General features: G+C 38.1%; 1 protein-coding gene across 1 annotated transcript in view; it reads right to left on the bottom strand.

The window, feature by feature from the left end:
* Positions 1–23,540, bottom strand: part of DHX57 (DExH-box helicase 57) — a 69,297-nt gene extending 45,757 nt beyond the window's left edge. The window contains 5 exon segments of the mRNA XM_037807159.1: positions 327–1,165; positions 1,495–1,683; positions 2,732–2,890; positions 7,390–7,604; positions 23,394–23,540. Coding sequence (XP_037663087.1) covers positions 327–1,165; positions 1,495–1,683; positions 2,732–2,890; positions 7,390–7,598 — 1,396 coding nt within the window. The 5' untranslated portion in view covers positions 7,599–7,604; positions 23,394–23,540.
* Positions 23,541–23,577: the final 37 nt, after the last annotated feature.

Below are 23,577 nucleotides of genomic sequence, written 5' to 3'. Positions count from 1 at the left end.
GTAAACAAACGAAACTAAATGTATTGAGCAGATTTTCTGGAAAGGTGTTTAATCCTTCCAACCCTGCAGATTCTATATTGATAAATAAACTTAAACATCACTGCAAACCTTCATGTCAGGGATCCCAATCACATTGACACAAATGGGCCTCTCAATTAAAATCAGGTCATAGTTCAGGGATTCTCATTCCCCTTTGCCTATGGAACTGAGAGGAAAATGACTTGCCCAAGATCATTATATCAGCCCTCAAAGTTTTGAGTACAAAATTTGTTATTCTGAATGCTCCCCTCCACAACACCCTCCCCATGATCAAAAACTTTACATACCTTCTAGAATTTGATTCGAAACAAAAAAATTACTAGGAATCACTGCTTTATGGCAGGCAGGATTATTTATTCTGGTTCCAGAGGCTGCTGGCAGGAAGTTCACAGGAGGAACACTATACTTGTGGTGGCTATTTGTTAGTAACTTGACTATTTCTGATTCTTCCTCTAAAAGTGTTATCAAAGAATATACAACAGGTTCCGAAGTTTCTGCAAATGTCAAGGCCTTGCCATAAAGGAACTCAGAAATATGTAAACGGCAAGCCACAGGTAGATTCTCATTGGTGGAAGAAAACGCCACAAGGGGAGCTTGGTAGGGGTATTTGTGATCTTTAGAAAATCGAATTTCAAGTTCATATAAAAAAGATGCATCTTCATGTGCATTGAGATGAGAATCATCTACATTTCTTTCAGCTCTTCCAACAATTTGATTTGGGGGAACTTCATGCTTGAATTTACATTTTGATCCAAATTTACAATTTCCTTTGAGGTAAAATTTACAGACATCAAGTGAAGCATCCTGTACGTTTTTGCTATTTTCCCTTTGCTTGGATTTGCAGAATTTACTGGTCAAATAGTCCAGTTCTAATCCAATGGTCCAGACTCTGTTCTGAATTCTTTCTACAAATTTTTCTCCACAGATTGACCGGAGAGCAAACGCCTCCTCTTGTCGCTGTTCCACACACTCTTCTAAGCTAATCTGGGCAACTGCCTCAGAAATCCTCATCCTCTTTCCAAATGTCTCTGAAAAACACTGGTTGAGTAGATGTTCTAGTGATGCCCCGACATCTCCATCACAAATCCTCAGGGCCGCTTGACAGCGTTCAGTGTTGAAACCATATCTGCCAAGTGTGAAATATGACAAAAACGACGAGTAGTATCAACCCACTGAAGCAGAATTAATTTAAATACCTTTATGTGAAATTATGACTATATATGGGCAGGTCTTGTGCATTTTGAAAAAGCATCCCTGATAAAACTCATTCCTCCTTAATTTCCCCATCTCCAGTTGAGAATAACTGTCCTAAACAGATAGGATATTTGGCATATCAGACATGGATGGAACCCACACACAATAGGAGTGTACTCAAAGAGGGGGAGTTAGATTTATAAAATGATTTCAGTTCCCTTGAATTCTCTCCTAATTCCCATAAATGTTGAAAGCAATCACCTGGAAAGTTTTTGCACTGCGAATGACGAGACTGTAAATTCTGGAATATGAGGCTCCCCTGGGACTGAGTCAGCAGATTCTGAGGGATCAGCTTCAGGGACAAGGGAAGCTTCCTGGGCAGCTGACATATACTGCTCAGCATCACTGTACTCAGGCTCATCATCTTCCTCCTCCCCAGAAATGCCTCTTCTAGCAAAGGTAACATTTTCACATGTGAAACATAATTCCTACTAACTTCAAAGAAAAATTTAGCAAGGCTGTAAAAATTTAATTTAAGGGGACAAAAAACAGAATCCTGACCATTCTTCAAGTGCTATTTAATCCTTTACTAACCTGTTAATTTATAACTTGGCAAAGAACATTTATCAAGCATTAATACAGGTACTACGTTAACTATCTTATATGTACTATCTCTTTTAATCTCCCCAATAATTCTATGAAGCACTATTAGAATCCCCATTTTTCAGATGAACAACCAAGATCTAGGATTAGTAACTGCCGAAGGTTACACAGCAAGGAGCAATTAAAGATTCTGGTCAAGGCAGTCTGACCCCAGGGCTTGTGTTCTTGGCAATTGCTCTCTCTCTCTCCTCATTCATAAAAAACATCCCTATTCTTTTGCTTTGCTGCATAAACCCCTTCACCTAAATGTGACCTAGATAAGAGATTTCTAGAGCATATGGAAATTGAGCTGATCATGACTGGTCACTCATTCATTTTGATAAATAGAAAGAAAGACTTAACTACTTCTCCAGCCAAAATCACAAAACAAAATAGCCAAAATGCAATGGAGGGGGAGGGAGGAGAAAAGTGAGACTTTAAGAGTGAAAAGTATTGCTCTTAGGCAGATGGCCATGAGAAATGTAACCTTAAGATTTCATCTGATCAACTCAATATTGGCTCCTAGAACAATACTTCAACTTCTTCACTGCAAGGCTTTATTTGGAAGGTTATCAAGAAAGCATCTACTGAATTCCAGTAGAACTGTGCTGGAAAAAAATTAAGATGAAAAGGCAATCTGTATCATTGCTCATGGATGCTGCAAAACAAATTCACTCTAAACTACAGCTGAATAATTATTTTTGTATTTCTCTTGGCTCACTTTCAGTTCATCAAATGGCCATAAAAGGATCAGTATTATATAATGTTCCAAAGACAAGCAGAGCCTTCAGACTATTAATAAGTCTTCCTCAATATAATAATTTACTCAAATAATTGCTAAAGTAAAATAATTTACTCAGATCCAGCATCTGCATCGTGTTCCTGCAGGTCCCGGAGAAGAGCTTTCACTTTCTCTTGATTCTCAGAAGTCATATGGAGAGTCTGAAGAGGCACTTTGGCTGCAGGCCTCCGTTTGGGGTGTGTCTCTCCTTTGCTTATGCTACTGCTGCTAGGCCTACAAAGGACAGGAGAGCAGGATTACACGTTTACCTGTGACTGGAACCTTGACATTTTCCTCGGCATCCCTAAATACATACAACATGAACAGAATTGTCAAGCATCTTACAAAAGACGACGATGAATGTGAGGAGCCTCTCCAGTTTTCTATAGAGTATTTGCCACACCTTGTCATATTGGAAATGCCAGGGAAAACGTGATCAGATTCTTAATCATTAAATTTGGCTTCACTAACTCAAGAGTCCTCTGGAAGACACAATGCTAATGTGACTTCCTCTGTGCTATAAGGCCTTGAAAAAAAATATGCCAAATACAAGGATTGCTTATTTCATTCTACTTTAGGTACCCAGTCTGAAAACAGCAGAGTCCCAATTTACCTGTGAATATTAAGCCCTATTTTAAAAATACTTACTGAAATTACCATTATTTCCTGATTACAAAATAATAATAAATACACATTCCCGCTAGAAAAGTAGAGAACAAAGAAGAAAACAAAAGTCACCCTAAATCACAGTTTTCATATACATTTTTTATAAAATTGCACAGTATACGTAATGTTTTAACTTGCTTTATTCTCTTATCAAAATAACATTGCCATTTCCCTAAGATTAAATATTCTCCTATAACATAACATTTCACTGATCTTTCAACTTTTGGAATTTAGATTTCTTAGGAACTCTTTAATAGTTAAAACAGTAAGTCCTAAAGTTTAATTTTGCTCACTAGATTTATTTATTTTTTTTCTTTTGGCATATTTTATTGCACAAAACAAGGGAAATGGGAGAAAATTTCTCTATATTCAATGTCCAACATATTATTGAGACTTTGTAAAGACTAACACATTCACCCTTGCAAAAGGAGTTGCAAAGGAGAAAACAGGATCAACTGTGATTTTTAACTACTTAGTTGCAACTTCTGAAAAGAAGTATTGTTACCCAAAATCCATTATTTCCCTCAATTTTTTGTTTTGAAAAATTTCAAACCTACAGAAATGTGGAATAATTATACAATAAACACCTTTTGTCTGAATTCACCAGTTATTAACATTTATCATACATACACATGCCTATAAATATATACTTCCCTCTCTATATAGATGTATATATATATTGCTGAACCATTTGAATGTAAATTGAAGACATCATATTTCACCTTTAAATATCTCCTAAGAACAGAGATATACTCTTATATAACTACAATACCATTACCATTCTCAAGAAATTTTATATTGATACAAAAATATTACCTAATGTACAGTCCATCTCCAAATTTCCCAATTGCCTCAATTATGTCTTTTACAGATATTTTTGATCCTGTATCGAATCAAAAATGACATTTTGTTATCATGCTTTGTTTCTGTTTTTGTTTCTAAACTCTTAAGTTAGAATAGTTCCATTGTTTCTTTCCTGACATTGACTCTTTTGAAGAACTCAGGACAGCTGTCTTGGTAGAACTTTTCACAATTTGGATTTATGTGATTGTTTCCTCATGATTAGCTAAAAAAAAAAAAAAAAAAGAAAAAGAAATGGGGGGGTGGTGGAGAACTTCCACATGCTCCTGTCTTATCTACCACTTATTTATTCTATATACTCTTGTACTCTGCCTTCCTACCTATGACTTTGGATGAACCATCCTTGATCCTAAAATCATTCCTTCTATTTGAACATTGGTCCTAATCCTTTTAATCTCCTCAAAGAAATCATTCCAGCACTTATCACCCTCTCTATATCATCAGTTCTTCACTCTCTTCTAAATCATTCCCATGGGCATATAGACATGCTATATAATGTCTACCATCTTAAAACAAACAAAACAAAATTCTCCCTTAACTGCACATCCCCTCCAGTCATTGTTTCCACTTTCCTTCCTTCTTTCTGAAATGCACTCCAATCACAGTTTTTCCCCATCAACTATGCAGCTCTTGTCATGACATTCACATTGTCAAATCCAGTGGACAATTCTCAGTGCACATTTATCTTGACCTAGCAGAAACACTTTTTTACAACTGATCACCACCACCACCACCACCACCACCACCCCACCCCCCACCCCCTGAAAATACCTTTCTCTCTTGGTTTCCAGATACCAGACTCTTCTTAGCTTGTCTTCTACCTCACCGGCAACTCCTTCTCAACTCTGTTTGATTCTCCTGATCTCTCTTCCTCTAAAGCCTGGAGTGCCCCAGGGCTCAAACTTCAGATCTCTATCTATATTCACTCCCTAGGTGATCTCATCTAGTCTCACATCTTTAAATAGCATTTATTCATAGAAGACCCACACATTTACATCCCTAGCCTTGATAGATATGTTTCTTGAACTCCAGACTTCTGTATGTCTACTTGATATCTCAACTTGGAGAGAGCCTAACTTGGTCTCTCTGTTTCCAACCCATGTCCTGCTTCCCCCTCACATTCTATTCTCCACAGAGCACACAGAGTCAGAGCTACTGAGTACGGTTGGGCAAAGGCTGTACACTGTGCAAAGGCTGTACACTGTAAAAAGGTTGTACACTGTGCAAAAGCTCATGGGTGGGGTCAGGGGAAGAGGAGTGGGAAGGCAAGAGCATGCGCTAAAACCTAACCTATGCTCTTCTCACCAAGCTATGCATCTGTTGTGGGGCTTTAACTGCCCAGAGGAAGAGGCACTATTTTCTAATTTACACGAAGGCATATATTGGATAGCAACAATCATGGTCAGAAACGTCTTGCACCCCTTCCTCAAACCCTCAAACGGCTTCCCATCTTATTCAAAGCAAAAATCAAAGTCCTTACTATAGTCTGTTAAGTCCTACATAGACTAGCCTCTCTGATCTAACCTCCCAGTACTCTCTTCCATGCTCATCCACTCTAGTCATTTGGCTTCTCTGCCATTCCCTAAACCTTCCAAGCACACTCCTGCCTAAGGAACTTGCTATTCCATCTGCTTGAATGTTCTTCCTTCAGAGAGCTTCATGGCTCACTCCTTCATTTCCTTCTTGTCTCTGCTCAAACGACTCCTTATTAGCGAGAACTTCTCTGATTACGATAAATAAAATAGCAACTCTACTCAGGTATTTTCTATCCCTTTTACCCTCTGTTCATCATTTTTCTCTATAGCACTTACTATCTGACATGTTATGTATTTATTTGTTTATGGTCTCTGTAGCCAAAGTCCCTTCTATGAAGACAAGGACAAGACTTTATTCATTGCTACAATCCTAAACTTTAAAACAATGCCTGCCACATATTTGCTAAATGAATACATGTTTAAGGCTCTACAAACTTATGTTATGTTTTGAAAAACAATTGAGTGCACTAACTCACAAGTTAGGTTCTCAAGTCAGCAGGTAAGGTAAAAAGACAGATTAAAATTACTCTGGAAAATGCCTTACCAAAGTGTCAAGTTTAAGACTGATATATTGCCTCTCCGTATGTCCAAATGAAGGTTTTTCTTTCACAACAGGGAAAAAAAAAATGAGGATTCTCTGACTGAATATCAGATGAAGTATTTGGTTACTTTCAGGGTCATGTATGAAAAGATATATTTAAACCCTGAAATCATACTCAGTGCAGCGAGAGGCTTAAACTACAAGAAGCACTTGGAAACTGATACTAATAGGGGAAACAGCAGATTCCTCTCACCATATCTTGCTCATTGTGGGGCCGGGATTCATTTAGTGGGAAGTTTAAACTGTTTAATGTTGTTTGTTTTTCTTTTTCTTTTTTTCTGAATGCATTTAGTTGAATTCATTTAAGTTAAAAACATGTATGACTACAGCACTCATCTAGATTCCTCTACTTAATATTCAGTTGAGAGTCAGTCTCATGAGCATGTGTATATATGTATATATTGTTTCAAAGAAGTCTGTCCATCTCTGCAATCTCCAGTAAACACTCAGCTCACAGTAGAATACGACAGAAATAATTTTATATTTATATTGCATAACACATAGTAGTATAAGCTTCACTTTCATTAAATACTATTACAGGAATCCCCATAGCTTATTCATTGATTAAAAGTTGAATATGAGAGAAGCCTAGATATGACATCTCTCACTGATCACCACATGAAACACCAGTGATGATTTGACTGATTTGGCTGGAAAATATATAATTTATCAACTAGAAAGACAGAGTATAGTCAGGTCATTATTTTGGGCTGTTCAATTTTAACAGGAATCTACAATGCCTAAGGAACAACTGAAATAATTTTCATCATTTTCACTATTTCTAATACTTACTTTCCTAGTAACACTGGCTACAATAACAGCATTACACCCAATTCACAGTGTCATGTGGGAATTAACAAAGTTAACTTCAGATTTAAACCTACCAGAAAAATAAAATTTATTTACTATCATGCTTTTAGAAAAGGTTATAAATGGGCAACTGCCAAGTTTTAAAATAAGGGAGACAATTAACTTGGTATTTCTTTTCCCTTTCTCCTCAGCCATCTGTCCTCCCATAGATTAGAGATTGATACTGTTTCCATATTTGAACATTCAAAGAATATAATGACCTGGATGAGCGCCTTGATTCACTGAAGATACAAAAGTCATCTCCATCATCCCAAATTCTACTCGAGGCCTTCCTATTGCCGCCACCACCGCTGCCGGCGCCACCTCCATGAGATTTACTGGTGTGACCCCTGCCTCCTCTTCCTCCTCTGAAAGATCCTTTTCCACCTCCTTTGCCTGGTTTTCCTTTTCTTCTTACTGAAGAACTCATTTTCACCTGGAAGAGAAAAAATTAATTCAGAGTTATTATAAAACCAGACAAGTATAAAAATCCTTTTGTCAAAGTTATGTATACAGCTTACTTTAAAGAGATATAATCAAGGAAAATAGAGATTTTAGAAGGGCTAACTGAGGAGGAGGAGGATAAATTGCTTTGCATAAGATTTACAACCACATCTCCCTCAGAATTACCCTTTAGTGAATTTCTCCAACTCAGAATTAGTGAAATTCTGAACTCAGAATTTAGTGAATTTCTCCACCTCAGCCAGAGGTGTGTATCAGAAACATATGGAAAAGTTTCAAAATGCACAGGCCTAGTATCTCAATCCTTGAGATACTGATCTGGTTAGATCTGGTGAAGGGTTTAAAACCCCAGTTGAAAAGAGATGTTTTCATGAATTTAATATATAAACTGATAAAACTCAAATTTATATATGCCTTTTCAGGAACACGTCTATATATATAAATCAGGAACTGATAGCATTTTTTTTTACTTTTTTTAAAGATTTATTCACACACCATACAATCATCCAAAGTATACAATCAATTGACCACATTACCATCATATAGTTGTTCATTCATCACCCCGATCTGTTTTTTTTAACATTTCCCTTGTACTAGAAAAAGTGAAAATAAGAATAAAAAAGTAAGAGTAAAAAAAGAACACCCAAATTCCTACCCCCCCTGCTCTTTTTCCTTTAGTTTTTTGCCTTCATTATTCTACTCATCCATCCATACACTGGATAAAGGGGACTGCGATCCACAAGGCTTTCACAATCACATTGTCACCCCTTATACGCTACATTGTTATACAATCATCTTTAAGATTCAAGGCTACTGGGTTGTAATTTGATAGTTTCAGGTATTTACTACTAGGTATTTCAATTCAATAAAACCCAAAAAGAGTTATCTATATAGTACATAAGAGTGCCCACCCAGAGTGACCTCTCAACTCCATTTGGAATCTCTCAGCCACTGAAACTTTATTTTGTTTCATTTCACATCCCCCTTTTGGTCATGAAGATGTTCTCTATCCCACGATGCCAGGTCCAGATTCATCCCTGGGAGTCATATCCTGCGTTGCCAGGGAGATTTACAACTCTTGGTGTCAGATCCCACGTGGGGGAGAGGGCAGTGATTTCACCTGCCAAGTTGGCTTAGCCAGAGAGAGAGGGCCACATCTGAGCAACAAAGAGGGATTCAGAGGGAGACTCTTAGGCACAACTACAAGCAGGCCTAGCCTCTCCTTTCCAGTTACAGCCTTAAGGGCAAGTCCCATGATGGGGTTCAGCATATCAACAGGCCAGTCCTCAATGTTTGTGAGAACATCAGCAACCATCCAGGTGAAGAACCTCACACACCTTGCATTTTCCCTAAGCAGCTCTGCATATTTTTTTTCATTGTTTTTTAAATTAACTTTATCAAAAAATTAAAAAAACAGACAATAAAAAAACATTTCAAACAAAACCAAAACAAAGGAATAAGAAAAACAACCTAAAATAACTATATTACTTCCAAAATGTTCCTATTCTACCCCAAGAAAATATACAGACTATAACCCAGGAAAGGAATAAGAAAAACAGATAACCTAAGATAACTACATTTCTGTGAACTTGTTCCTACCATACCCACCAGAAATTAACAAACCATAGTCATTCCTGAACATTTTCAGAATGTTAAATTTACCCATGATAACTTATCTGTTCTTATTAGATTACTGTTTCGCCTTCACTAATTGCCATCTATCATTAGGTCCCCTATATTCTACATTATAAACCATTTATTTTACATTTTTCAGTGTTCTCATTAGTGGCAACATATAATATTTCTCTTTTTGTGCCTGGCTTATTTTGCTCAGCATTATGTCTTGAAGGTTCATCCATATTGTCATATGTTTCACAACATCGTTCCTTCTTGCTGCAGTGTGTATAGTCCATCATGTGTATATACCACATTTTATTTGTCTGTTAAAAGACATTTGGGTCGTTTCCATCTCTTGGCAATTGTGAATACTGCTGCTATAAACATTGGCGTGCAGATATCTGTTCACGTCACTGCTTTCAGATCTTCTGGGTATATACGTAGAAGTGCGATTGCTGGATCGAAGGCTAACTCTATATCCAGTTTTCTAAGGAACTGTCAGACTATCTTCCAGAGTGGCTGAACCATTATAAAGTCCAACCAACAATGATAGTTCCAGTTTCTCCACATCCTCTCCAGCATTTTAGTTACCTGTTTCTTTAATGGCAGCCATTCTAATTGGTGTGAGATGGTATCTCATTGTTGTCTTAATTTGCATCTCCCTAATAGCTAGTGAAGCTGAACATTTTTTCATATGTTTTTGGCCATTTGTATTCCCTCTTCAGAGAACTGTCCTTTCATACCTTTTGCCCATTTTATAATTGGCCTGTCTGTACTCTTGCCATTGAGTTGTAGGATTTCTTTATATATGCAAGATGTCAGTCTTTTGTCAGACACGTGGTTTCCAAATATTTTTTCCCATTGAGTTGGCTGCCTCTTCACCTTTTTGACAAATTCCTTTGAGGTACAGAAACTTCTAAGTTTGAGGAGTTCCCATTTATCTATTTTTTCTTTTGTTGCTTGTGCTTCAGATGTAAGGTCTAGGAAGTGACCATGTAATACAAGGTCTTGAAGATGTTTCCCTACATTATCTTCTAGGAGTTTTATGGTACAAAGTCTTATGTTGAGGTCTTTAACCCATTTTGAGTTATTTTTTTGTGTAGGATATAAGGTAGGGGTCCTCTTTCATTCTTTTGGATATGGATATCAAACTCTCCCAGCCCCAATTGTCCAAAAGACTGTTATGTCCCAGTTCAGTGGCTTTGGGGGCTTTATCAAAGATCAGTCGACCATAGATCTGGGGGTCTATCTCTGGATTCTCAATTCGATTCCATTGATCAGTATGTCTATCTTTGTGCCAGTACCATGCTGTTTTGACCATTGTGGCTTTATAATAAGCTTCAAAGTCAAGGGAGTGTAAGTCCTCCTGCTTCATTTTTCTTTTTTAGAATGTTTTTAGCAATTCGAGGCATCTTCCCTTTCCAAATAAATTTGATAACTAGCTTTTCCAAGTCTTCCAAGTAGGTTGTTGGAATTTTGATAAGGATTACATTGAATCTGTAGATGAGTTTGGGTTGAATTGACATCTTAATGACATTTAGCCTTCCTATCCATGAACACAGAATATTTTTCCATCTTTTTAGGTCCCTTTCTATTTCTTTTGGTAGAGTTATGTAGTTTTCTTTGTATAAGTCTTTTACATCTTTGGTTAAGTTTATTCTTAGGTATTTGATTTTTTTAGTTGCTGTTGAAAACGGTATCTTTTTCTTGAGTGTCTCTTCAGTTTGGTCATTTCTAGTGTATAGGAACATCACTTACTTGTGTGCATTAATCTTGTATCCCGCTACTTTGCTAAATTTGTTTATTAGCTCTAGTAGCTGTGTCGTCAATTTCTCAGGGTTTTCCAGATACAAGATCACATCATCTGCAAATAATGACAGTTTTACTTCTTCCTTTCCAATTTGGATGCCTTTTATTTCTTTGTCTTGCCAGATTGCCCTGGATACCACTTCTAGCACAATGTTGAACAACAGTGGTGATAGCAGGCATTCTTGTCTCGTTCCTAATCTTAGAAGGAAGACTTTCAGTCTCTTGCCATTGAGTACTATGCTGGCTGTGGGTTTTTCATATATGCTCTTTATCATTTTGAGCAAGTTTCCTTCAATTCCTATCTTTTGAAGTGTTTTTATCAAGAAGGGATGTTGGATTTTGTTGAATGCTTTTTTAGCATCTATTGAGATGATTGTTTGATTTTTTCCCGTTTGATCTGTTAATGGGTTGTAATACACTGATTTTCTTATGTTGAACCAGTATGCCTGGAATGAACCCCACTTGGTCACGGTGTATGTTTTTTTAATGTGTCTTTGGATTCGATTTGCAAGTAATTTGTTGAGAATTTTTGCATCTATATTCATTAGGGAGATTGGCCTGTAGTTTTCCTTTCTTATAGCATTTTCACCTGGTTTGGGTATTAGAGTGATGTCAGCTTCATAAAATGTGTTAGGTAGTGTTCCATTTTCTTCAATGGTTTGAAAGAATTTAAGTAACTTGGTGTCAGGTATTTTTGGAAAGTTTGGTAGAATTCCTCTGTGAAGCCATCTGCCCTGGGCATCAATTTGTGGGAAGATTTTTGATGACTGATTGGATCTCTTCGCTTGTGATTGGTTGGTTGAGGTCTTCTATTCCTTCTCTGCTCAGTCTGGGTTGTTCATGTGTTTTCAGGAAATTGTCCATTTCCTCTACATTACCCATTTTGTTGGCATATAGTTGTTCATAGTATCCTCTTATAATCTTTTAAAATTTCTTTGGGATCCACAGTAATGTTGCCTCTCTCCTTCATTATTTTGTTTATTTGGGTCTTCTCTCTTTTTTATTTTGTCAGTCTAGCTAGGGGCTTGTCAATCTTGTTGATCTTCTCAAAGAGCCAACTTTTAGGGTTATTTATTCTCTCTATTGTTTTTTTGTTCTCTATGTCATTTATTTCTGCTTTAATCCTTGTTATTTCTTTTCTTCTACTTGGTTTAGGATTAGCTTGCTGTTCATTTTCTAGCTTCTACAGTCGCTCCATTAGTTCTCTGATTTTAGCTCCTTCTTCCTTTTTATTGTATTCATTTAGAGCTATAGATTTCCCCTTCAGTGCCGCTTTCGCTGCATCTCATAGGTTTTGATATGTTGTGTTCTCATTTTCATTTGTCTCTATATATTTAGCAATTTCTCTTGCTATTTCTTCTTTAACCCACTGATTGTTTAGGAGTGTGTTGTTTAATTTCCAGGTAGTTTTTTAATTTTCTACATCTCTGATGGTTATTGACTTCTAATTGTATACACTGTGATCAGAAATTGTGCTTTGAATAATTTCAGTTTTTTTAAAAATTTATTGAGGCTTGTTTTATGGCCCAGCATATGATCTATTATGGAGAAAGTTCTGTGAGCACTAGAGAAAAATGTGTATCCTGGTGATCTGGGATGTAATGTTCCATATATGTCTGTTAATTCAAATTCATTTATCAGATTGTTTAGGTTTTTCAATTTCCTTATTGGTCTTCTGACTGGTTGATCTATCTATAGGAGAGAGTGATGTACTGAAGTCTCCCAAAATTATTGTGGAAACATCTACTGCTTCCTTTAATTTTTCCAATGGTTGTCTCATGTATTTTGGGGCACCATGATTGGGTGTGTGCTGGTTTGGATGTATTATGTTCCCCAAAACGCCATTATCTTTGATGCAATCTTGAGTGGGCAGGAAACGTATTGGTGTGGATTGGGTTGGAGACTTTTGATTGGATGTTTCTGTGGAGATGTGATCACTCAACTGTGGGCGATATCTTTCACTGGATAATTTCTATGGAGTTGTGGCCCTGCCCATTCAGCATTGGCCTTGATTAGTTCACTGGAGCACTATATGAACTCAGACAGAATGAGTAAGCTTCCTACAACCAAGAGGGACACTTTGAAGAATGCACAGGAGTTGAGAGAGGAACTTCAGTTTACAGAGACATTTGGAAGACCGCTGTTGAAAGCAGACTCTTGCTCCGGAGAAGCTAAGAGAGGAAAAATACCCCAAGAGAAACTAAGAGTGACATTTTTGAGGAACTGCAGCCTAAAGAAGAATGTCCTGGGAGAAAGCCATTTTGAAACCAGAACTTTGGAGCAGTCGCCAGCCACATGCCTTCCCAGCTAACAGAGGTTTTCCGGACACCATTAGCCATCCTTCAGCGAAGATACCCGACTGCTGATGTGTTACCTTGGACACTTTATGGCCTTAAGACTGTAACTGTGTAACCAAATAAACCCCCTTTTATAAAAGCCAATCCATCTCTGGTGTTTTGTGTTCCAGCAGCATTAGCAAACTAGAACAGGGTGCATAAACATTTATGATTGTTATTTCTTCTAGTTGATTTGTCCCTTTTATTAGTATGTAGAGGTCTTCTTTGTCTCTCATAACATCCTTGCATTTAAAGTCTATTTTATCTGAGATTAATATTGCTACTCCTGCTTTCTTTTGGCTACAGCTTGCATGAAATATTTTTTTCCATCCTTTCACTTTCAATTTCTTTATGTCCCTGTGTCAAAGATGAGTCTCTGTATGCAACATATTGATGGTTCATTTTTTTAAATCCATTCTGCCAATCTATTTCTTTTAATTGGAGAGTTTAATCCATTTACATTCAATGTTATTACTGTGAAGGCATTTCTTGAATCAGCCATCCTATCCTTTGGTTTATGTTTGTCAGATATATTTTTCCCCTCTCTCTGTCAATGTCCTTTAACGTACCCATACTGAATCTCTTTAGTTCTGACCTTTCTCCATACCTCTCTCTCCTTTCTTTGTTTCTCTTTTGGTAGGGCTCCCTTTAATATCTCAAGTAGGGCTGGTCTCTGTTAGCAAATTCTCTCAGCATTTGTTCATCTGTGAAAAATTTAAGTTCTCCCTCAAATCTGAAGGAGAGTTATGCTGGATAAAGAATTCTGGTTAGCAATTTTTCTCTTTCAGAATTTTAAATATGTCATGCCACTGCCTTCTCACCTCCATGGTGGCCACTGAGTAGTCACTGCTTAGTCTTATGCTATTTCCCTTGTAAGTGGTAGGTTGCTTCTCTCCTGCTGCTTTCAGAACTTGCTCCTTTTCTTCAGCACTTGACAATATGATCAGAATATGTCTCGAAGTGGGTTTATTTGGATTTATTCTCTTTGGAGTTTGCTGGCCATCTATGATTTCTGTATTCATGTTGTTTAGAAGATTTGGGAAGTTTTCCCCAACAATTTATTTGAATACTCTTCCTAGATCTTTACCCTTCTCTTCCCCTTCTGGAACATCAATGATTCGTACATTTGTGTGTTTTATGCTGTCCATCACATCCCTGAGATCCATTTTGATTTTTTCAATCTTTTCCCCCATTCTTTCTTTCGTTCTTTCACTTTCCATCCTGTTCTCTTCAAGCTCACTGATTTGCTGCGCAGCTTCCTCTAATCTAGTACAGTGAGTATCCAGAATCTTTTTAATTTGATCAACAGTTTCTTTTATTTCCATAAGGTCTATTTTTTTTTTGTTTACCCTTGCAAATTCTTCTTTATGCTCTTCTAGGGTCTTCTTCATGTCCTTTTTATCCTGTGCTATGATCTCGTTGTCCGTCATTAGTTCTTTGATTAATTGCTCTAAGTACTGTGTTTCCTCTGATATTCTGATTTGGGTGTTTGGGTTTGGGTTATCCGTATCTTCTGGTTTCTTCATATGCTTTAAAATTTCTGTTGTTTTTGGCCTCTTGGCATTTGCTTGTCTTGATAGGGTTCTTTTAGGATATGTAGGCTTATCTGAAGAATTATCTCTAACTTGTCAGAGCTACAGCTTGGTGGAGTACACTTTCTCTGACTAACTAGCAGGTGGAGTCTGCGTGCCACCTATTCCCCTCAAGCCAGTTCTCCCCAACTTTGTCTTTGTGGTGAGTGGGGGTCTGAATCTTGTGGGGGTCCAATTGGTGAACCAACTTTCTGTGTGTAGTTAGTGCTGCCTGCCCTGAACGTGGGGGGTGTGTCTAAGTGGTTAGGAAGGGAGGGCAGCTTTAATAATCAAATCTCCCAGGAGTTCCTGGAGACTTAAAGCTGTTGCAGGAGTCTAAACCTTTGGTTCCGTCTCGCCACAGTTTGTCTCTGCCATGGACCCAGAAGTCACTGGTATTGGTGTATGGTCCCTGGGACTTCCATGTGGGTTCTTGTTCCAAGGCATGCCCTCCTACGGCCTCCGCTGAGGGAAGACTGTGCTATGTCACAGGTGAGCGCAGACCCCCAAGGGAAGCTATGGGCTGCAGGGCCACGTAGGGGCATTCCCAGCCTGCTGAAAAGATGGCTGCTTGGGGCATGGTAATTTCCCCCTTTTCGCAGACCTCCACCTTCCTAGCTCCAGGACAATTAGCTGTGGGTGTGCGAAAGGCTATCATCTATACCAGATACTGAGGTGTGTGCACGGGTTGCAGGAAACACTTCCTGCCACGCTGAATTGTGCAGTGTAGCTCTGGGCCGTGGTGCCAGGCTGGGGCGTTCCCAACCCACTGAGAAGATGGCTGTATGGGGCATGGTAATTTCCCCCTTTTTGCAGACCTCCGCCTTCCTAGCTCCAGGACAATTATCTGCAGGTGTGTGAAAGACTATCATCCATATAGGATACTGAGGCGTATGCGAGGGGATGCGAGAGGCACTTCCCACCACACTAGGTTGTGCGGCTCTCGCTGCCAGATCTGCAGCTGCTTTTGGGTTTTTAAACTAATCCGTCTCCAAACGCCATCCTCCGGTTTCTCCCGACTGCGGAGTGGCTGCTGGTTCTCCAGCATGCTCACTCACTCGTTTCAGAATGCAGACTCCCAGTTTCACCAAGTGCACTGTTCCTGTGGATTTAGGAGACCTTGTCCAGCCAGTGTGTCGACTGAACTGGTATTCTGGAGTACTTTCTGTCTTTTAACTAGTATTTTTCACGGAGACATTTTTTTTTTTTGCCCTGTCTCTCCTAACTGCCATCTTCTCTCCTCTTCAGGAACTGATGGCATTTTATAGTTCAATTCCTCTTTCTATTTGGAAGACTTTAGAAAAAATTCCCAAAATGTTTTAATAAAAATTTTTTCTTTAAAAATAATTTCATTATAACTTCATCTTATATATATTTATTTAAATCATGAAAACCACTTGGCTAGGACTAAGAGTAGAAAAATATAACTTGTAAGGGAAATTTTCCTAAGAAGATCAAGGATTCCTCCCTTTACTTCTCTTGTTTCAACTTTATCATTTCTCTCTTGACCTTGCCTGTTTTTGCCTTTGCTCATAACATTCCTGTAATTCAAATTTTAGATCCTCTAAAAGTTAAACACAGGATTACCATATGACCTATCAATTCCATTCTTAGGTATATACCCCAAAGAACTGACAGCAGGGACTTAAACAGATATTTGTACACCAATGTTCACAGCAGCATTATTGATGATAGCCAAAGATGGAAACAATCCAAGTGTCCATTGACAGATGAATGGATAAACAAAATATGATGTATACATCCAATGTAATGTTATTCAGCCCCTAAAAAGGAATGAAGTTCTGACACATGATACAACATGGATGAACCTTGAAAATATGCTAAGTGAAATAAGCCAGGCACCAAAGGGCAAATATTGTATGATTCCACTTACATGAAATATCTAGAATAAGCAAATACATAGAGACAGAAAGTAGATTACAGGCTACTAGGGACTGGGGAGAAGGGAAATGGGTAGTTATTGCTTAAAAGGTAAAGATTTTCTGTTTGAGTTGATGATGATAGCACAATATTGTAAAGGTAATTAATGTCACTAAATTCCACACGTAAAAATGGTAAAAACAGCAAATTTTATATTACATATAGGTTACCATAACAAAAGAAATTGAGTTATCCTTCAAGGTCCAAAAGAGTTGCCCAATTTTCCTCCCAAATCTTCCCTAGTATTCTGAATATAATCTTCAGAATTTAGGCCCAGGGCCCGAGTATTCTTATTATCACTATTATTGCTCTATTTTAAGCTGAAAAAGTAAGAGTCACATAGTAAAAGATTAAAATAGTACCAAAGGGAAAGTAAGTCTCATTTCAACCCAGATGCCCAGTCCCTTTACTAGGTAATTTACTGTTAGTAGTTTTCAGAAATAGTGTATGAACAGATAAGTGTACAAGCACATGTATGTGTGCCTATCTTGCCTTCTACCTCCTTTTAGATACATACTGTCCTGTCCCTTGCTTTTTTCATTTAATAATATATTTTGGAGGTCATTCTGTATTTGTACATACAGATTTACCTCATTCATTTTCCTACCAGCTCCCAAGTAGCCATTGTCTTATGATCTATTTAACTGGAACCTATGGATGGCCAATTAGGTTGTCTTCAATTTTTTGTTCTTATAAACGATGCTGTAATGATCATCCATTGCCTTTACACACATGTGGCAACAGATCCTGAGGAAAACATTCTAGAAATGAAAATTTCTAGATCCTCACTGTAGCTTACAAACGACTGATCATCAAAGCCAGTTACATGTATAACATCTTCCCTCCTAGGAGAGAAGGATTTATTTAATGAGGGATTTAGGTTTGATTCATCATTGTTTAGTCAATGGCAAAGTTGAGTAGATGTGACAGAGACTATTTGGCCAACAAAGTGAAAAATATTTATTATCTGGTCCCCTACAGAAAAAGTTTGCCAACTCCTGATCAAAATTACCAGTAACAGTCTCTCCATCTAGGAGGCAGTGGGTTTTTTTTTTAATTAATAGATTTTATTTTTTAGAACAGTTTTATGTGTACAGAATCATTGAGCAGAAAGTACAGAGTTCTCATATACTCTTTTCTTCCCTTACAATTTCCCTTATTATAACATCTTACATTAGTGTGATACATTTGATACGATTGATGAACTGATATTGACACATTATTGTTAACTAAAATCTATAGTTTACATTACAGCTCACTCTGGTTATACAGTTCTTATGGGTCTGACAAATGCATAATGTCATGTATCCACCATTACAATATCCTACAGAATAGTTTTACTGTGACTAAAAATCCTGTGCTCCACCTATTCATCCCTTGCACCCTCCCTCCCCCTGAACCCCTGACAACTACTTATCTTTTTACCATCTCTAAAGTTTTGCTTTCTCTAGAATGTCATATAGCTGGAATCATGCAGCATGTAGCCTTTTCATTCTTTCACTCAGCAATATGCATTTAAGGTTTCTTTTTTTTTTTTATGGCTTGATAGTTCACTTCTTGTTATTGCTGAATAACATTTCATTGTATGGATGTACCACAGTTTGTTTATCCATTCACCTACTGAAGGACATCTTGGTTGCTTCCAATTTTTGGCAATTATGAATAAAGCTGCTGTAAACATTTGTGTGCAGGTTTTTGGGTAAACATAAGTTTTCAAATCATTTGGATAAATACCTAAGAGCACAATTGCTGGACTGTTTGGTAAGCCTAAGTTTAGCTTAAGAAGCCATTAAACTATCTTCCAAAGTGGCTGCACCATTCTGCATTCCTACCAGCAATAAATGAGAATTTTTGTTGCTCCACATCCTCACCAGCATTTGGTGGTGTCAGTGTTTTGTATTGTAGCCATTTTCACAGGTGGCTAGTGGTATCTCTTTGTTTTGATTTGCAGTTCCCTAATGACATATGATGTTCAGCATCTTTTAATATGCATATTTGTCATCTGTTTATCTTTTCTGGTATGGTGTATGTTCATATCTTTCACTCATTTTAAAAATTGTGTTGTTTTCTTATTGAGTTTTAAGAAATCTTTGCAAATTTTTGAACAAATCCTTTGCTAGATACATGTTTTGCAAATATTTTCTCCCTGTCTGTGGCTTGCCTTTTCATTCTCTTAACAGTCTTTAACAGAGCAGAAGTTTTTAAATTTAATGAGTCCAACTTATCAATTTTTCTTTTATGGATTGTGCTTTTGGTATTGAATCTAAAAAGTCAGTGCAAAACCCAAGGTCACCTAGATTTTCTCCTATTTTTCACATAGAAGTTTTATATTTTTGCATTTTACATTTAGATCTATGATCCATTTTGAGTTAGTTTTTGTGAAAGATACAAGGTCTCTGTCTGGATTCAATTTTTTTTGCATGTGGGTATCCAGTAGTTCTATCATCATTTGTTGAAAAGACTATCCTTTCTCCATTGAATTGTCTTTGCTCTCTTGTCAAAGATCAGTTGACAATATTTGTCGTGGATCTATTTCTGGGCCCTCTATTCTGTTCCATTGATCTACTTGTCTATTCTTTCACCAATACCACACTGTCTTAATTACTGTAGCTTTACAGTAAGTATTGAAGTCGAGTAGTGTAAGTCTCTCAATTTGTTGTTTTTTTCATTATTATGTTGGTTCTTCTGGGTCTTCTACCCTTCCATATTAATTTTAGAATCAGTTTGTTGATATCCAAAAAAAAAAAAAAAAGATTTTTACTGGGATTACATTGAAACTATAGATCAACTTGGGAAGAATTCACAGGTTAACAATATTTAGTCTCCCTATCCATGAACATGGAATATCTCTCCATTTATTTTGATCTTCTTCGGTTTCTTTCATCAGAGTTTTGCGGTTTTCCTCATATAGAACTTGCACATATTTTGTCTAAATGTCACCTTTTCTCCAGTCTTGACTCCTTTAAATCTACTCTCCACCCAGCATTTAGAGTGTTATTTTAAAAAGGGAAACTATATCAGTTTACTGCCTGCTTAATATTCTTTTATAACTCTCCATTAAACATAGAATAAAACTCAAACTCCATGAACAGAACCTGAATCTCCAACCTCATCCTGTACTACTCCCTCCATCCTTCTTTCCCTCCTTCAGGAGACTCAAGCCAAGCCATACTGGTTTTCTACCAGTTCCCTGACCATATGCTTTCCTACTTCATAACCTTTTTATATGCTGTTCCCTCAGTCTTTAGCAGGATAACCTCAACTCATAATCTAGATCTCAGTTAAAATGTCTTCCAAAAGGCCTGCCATGATCATGACATCTATGCTAGGTCTCATGGTATTTCTTTAAAATCTTTTGTAATTATACGTGTTATTGAGTGTTCATTTTATGTTTGTCTCTCCTACTCCTCCTCCTCTCAGTAAGCTCCTTGAAGGTAAGGACCATGTTTATTTTGATTACACTGTTCATATAGTAGGAATTCAATATGTTCTTGTGGAATGAATAACTGAAGGGTGAACTGATGACTTATGCAAGGATGGAGATTCATTCATCTATTCATTTATTCCACAAATATTTATTGAGAACTTATTATGTGCCAGTTCCTGGGGATATAACAGCAAAGAAGACAAAATTTCTGCCCTTCTGAAGCTTACCTTCTAGGGACCAGACAGAAAATAAACAAATAAATAGATATAAATATGAGTTAAATGCTATGAAGAAAAAAATAACAAACTGAGGCTACTTTTTTAGATAGGGGGGTCAGGTAAACCCTCTTTGACATCACATATGAGCAGAGACCTGAACAAATTGAGAGAATGAGCCATGAAGTATTTGTGGAAAGAGCATTCCAAGCAGAAACAATAATATGTGCAAAGGCTCTGAGTCCAGAACATTTCTGATGCACTGGGTCCGATGAACAGTAAGGAGCTCAATGGCTTGAGCTGTACTAAAGTGAGAGAAGAAGATGAGGTCAGAGAGTAGAAAGGGACTGGCCCTGGAAAGGACTTTGGATTTATTCTAAATATAATGGGAAGTCACTATAGAACTGGGGAAAGAGCTACATATGACTGACTTAAGTTTTAAAATAATTACTTTAGCTGTTGTGTGAAGAATAAAGAGAATGTAGGGGAGTGAGGAGAAACAGGAAGGCCAATTAGAAAGCTACTGCAGTTACTCAGGCTAGAGAAATAATACACTGGCTTACACTAGGATGGTAACAGTAGAGTTGATAAGTGGTCATAGATTATCAATGTATTTCAAAGGTAAATGAATTAGATGTGAGGTGTGATAGTGAGAAATCATACTTCAAGTTTTTTGGCCTGAGTAAACTTGGTGAATATTGGTGCCATGTACTTAGACAGGGCATACTGAGAAGGAATAGATTGGGGTGAGAAACGTCATGAGTTCAGATTGGACATGTTACATTTGAGATGCCTATTTGATATTCAAATGGATACGTCTAGAAGGTAGTTGGATATATGAGTCTACAGTTGAGGGGAAAGATACGTTCTTTCATTTAATCCTCTATCAATCTTGTAAGGTGTGCCAGTTTGAATGTATTATGTTCCCCAAAATAACATTATCTTTGATGCAATCTTGTGTGGGCAGAGGTATTAGTGTTGATTAAACTGTAATTCTTTGGTTGAATGTGACCCATCCAACTGTGGGTGATGTGACCCACCCAACTGTGGGTGATAACTCTGACTGGATAATTTCCATTGAGGTGTGGCCCCACCCATATGGCATGGGTCTTGATTAGTTCACTGGAGCCCTATAAAAGCTCAGACAGAAGGAGCTCACTGCTAGAGCAAGTGAGAGTGACATTTTGGAGACCAGCTGCAGCTAAGAGAGTATAAAATGCCCCAAGAGCAACATTTTGGAGAATGCCATTTTGAAACACAACCTGGGAGCAAGCAGATGCCAGCCACATGCCGTCTGAGCTAAAAGAGGTTTTCTGGATGCCAATGGCCATCCTTCAGTGAAGGTATCCTGTTGATGCCTTACCTTGGACACTTTATGGCCTTAAGACTGTAACTTTGTAACCAAATAAACCCCCTTTATAAAAGCCAATCCATTTCTGGTATTTTGCCTGATGGCAGCATTAGCAAACCAGAACATAAGGTAAATAATATTTTCTATATTTTATAGAGGAGGAAAATGGAACACAGAGAATTTATATAACTTGTCTAATATCACCAACTAGAGAAGCAGTAGAACTAGGGTTTGAATCAATCCCATTGACTTCAAAACTGAGATTCTTTCCACCATGTCTCCTCTCTTTTAATACATACAACTTATAACCTCAATCCAAAGTTTAAAGATAAAAGCCCCCCTTCCAACACATATTAAAAACACCATCATTACAAGTTTTCTCTGTCTCCAGCTCTTCTCTAGAAAAGAATAGCATGAGAAAGAAGTAAAGCTACTTCAAGTTCTTTTGTAAAAACAGCAGCACTTATTCACATACTTACAAACATGTAAAAGCTTCAGGAAACCAAAATAATGGAACAAACTGAATTCTATAAGGTTTTGCATCAATAATTGCCCATCATTTCTAAAATTTAGGGAAAAAAGGAAAGGATATACAAATCAACAGGTAGATCTTACCTTCATCTAAAAAACCACCCAGCCCAGATAAGTTTGTGTACTGGGAAACGCTGGGAAAAAGCCAGAAAATACTGTATTCTGATTAAAAAATAAAAGGAAAAGAGAGAAAAGAGTGGCTAGCTAACCAGACCTAGCTTGCCTAAAGGATGATGAACAATTTGTCTTAAACCAACCCAGAAGATGTAACCTGCACAACTTAATCTGAGCTCTCCACTCAAAATTTTGAATGAAGGCTTGCTGGTTGTGTTCAGCAACACTCTCCCTAGATGTTTTCCATAGAAAAGGAATTATATTGTATAATTCACATGGATAGACGCCACTATTCTATTCCTCCTAACCTGGGAAAATTCCAATTTCCTGTCTTCATCGTGGATACCCAAGTATGGCTTCCAGAAATAGCACTGAAAACAGACCACACACCACTCCTCTCCCAGGCAAATCTCTGACTTACCCCGAAATAACAGCTCCGTTCAGATACCAGGAACTTGCACCTTTCTTCCAATATATATACTGTCCCCAAACCTCTCCCCAAATGACCACTCTGTTCGAGACGGAGACAGAGCACAGGGGGCCTGAGCCTGCCAATACCAACGCTTTATCCCGCTCCGAACCTGCATTGTCCTCCCCCGCCTCCAGCCGGAGCGTAGACAAACTCCGCTGCCGACCCCTGCCTGGCCCGGTCCTAGGACTGCCAGTGCAAACCCACCGTTCCCAGGCAGACTGGCTGGGATACCCCCGGCAGGGATGCTCCTCGGACCCTATACCCTCCCGGAGCAGGGGAGGCGGCAGACCAGTCCGCACACAAAAACCAGGGCGACGCGCAGACCACGCACACGGACGCACATCCTTTGTCCCCGGACAAGAAAGGGAGGGGACAGTACCTAGTTCGCAGCGCTGATTCCCGGGGATGACTGTCAGAAAGGTGCCCAGGGTCAGGGGATGGCAACTGGGCTCGCCCTCCCCTAGGATCTCACCTGGGGGGGCTTCGCTGTGGCCCAGCTGCAGTCCACAGCCCCGGCGCCTTCCGATTGGCTCGGCCTCAGCCCCTCTCATATTTGCTTCCGG

The sequence above is a fragment of the Choloepus didactylus genome, chromosome 17 (assembly GCF_015220235.1).
Source record: "Choloepus didactylus isolate mChoDid1 chromosome 17, mChoDid1.pri, whole genome shotgun sequence".
NCBI lineage: Eukaryota > Metazoa > Chordata > Mammalia > Pilosa > Megalonychidae > Choloepus > Choloepus didactylus.
The sequence above is the reverse complement of the archived record's forward strand: the minus strand, read 5'-3'. Positions and strand labels throughout refer to the sequence as shown.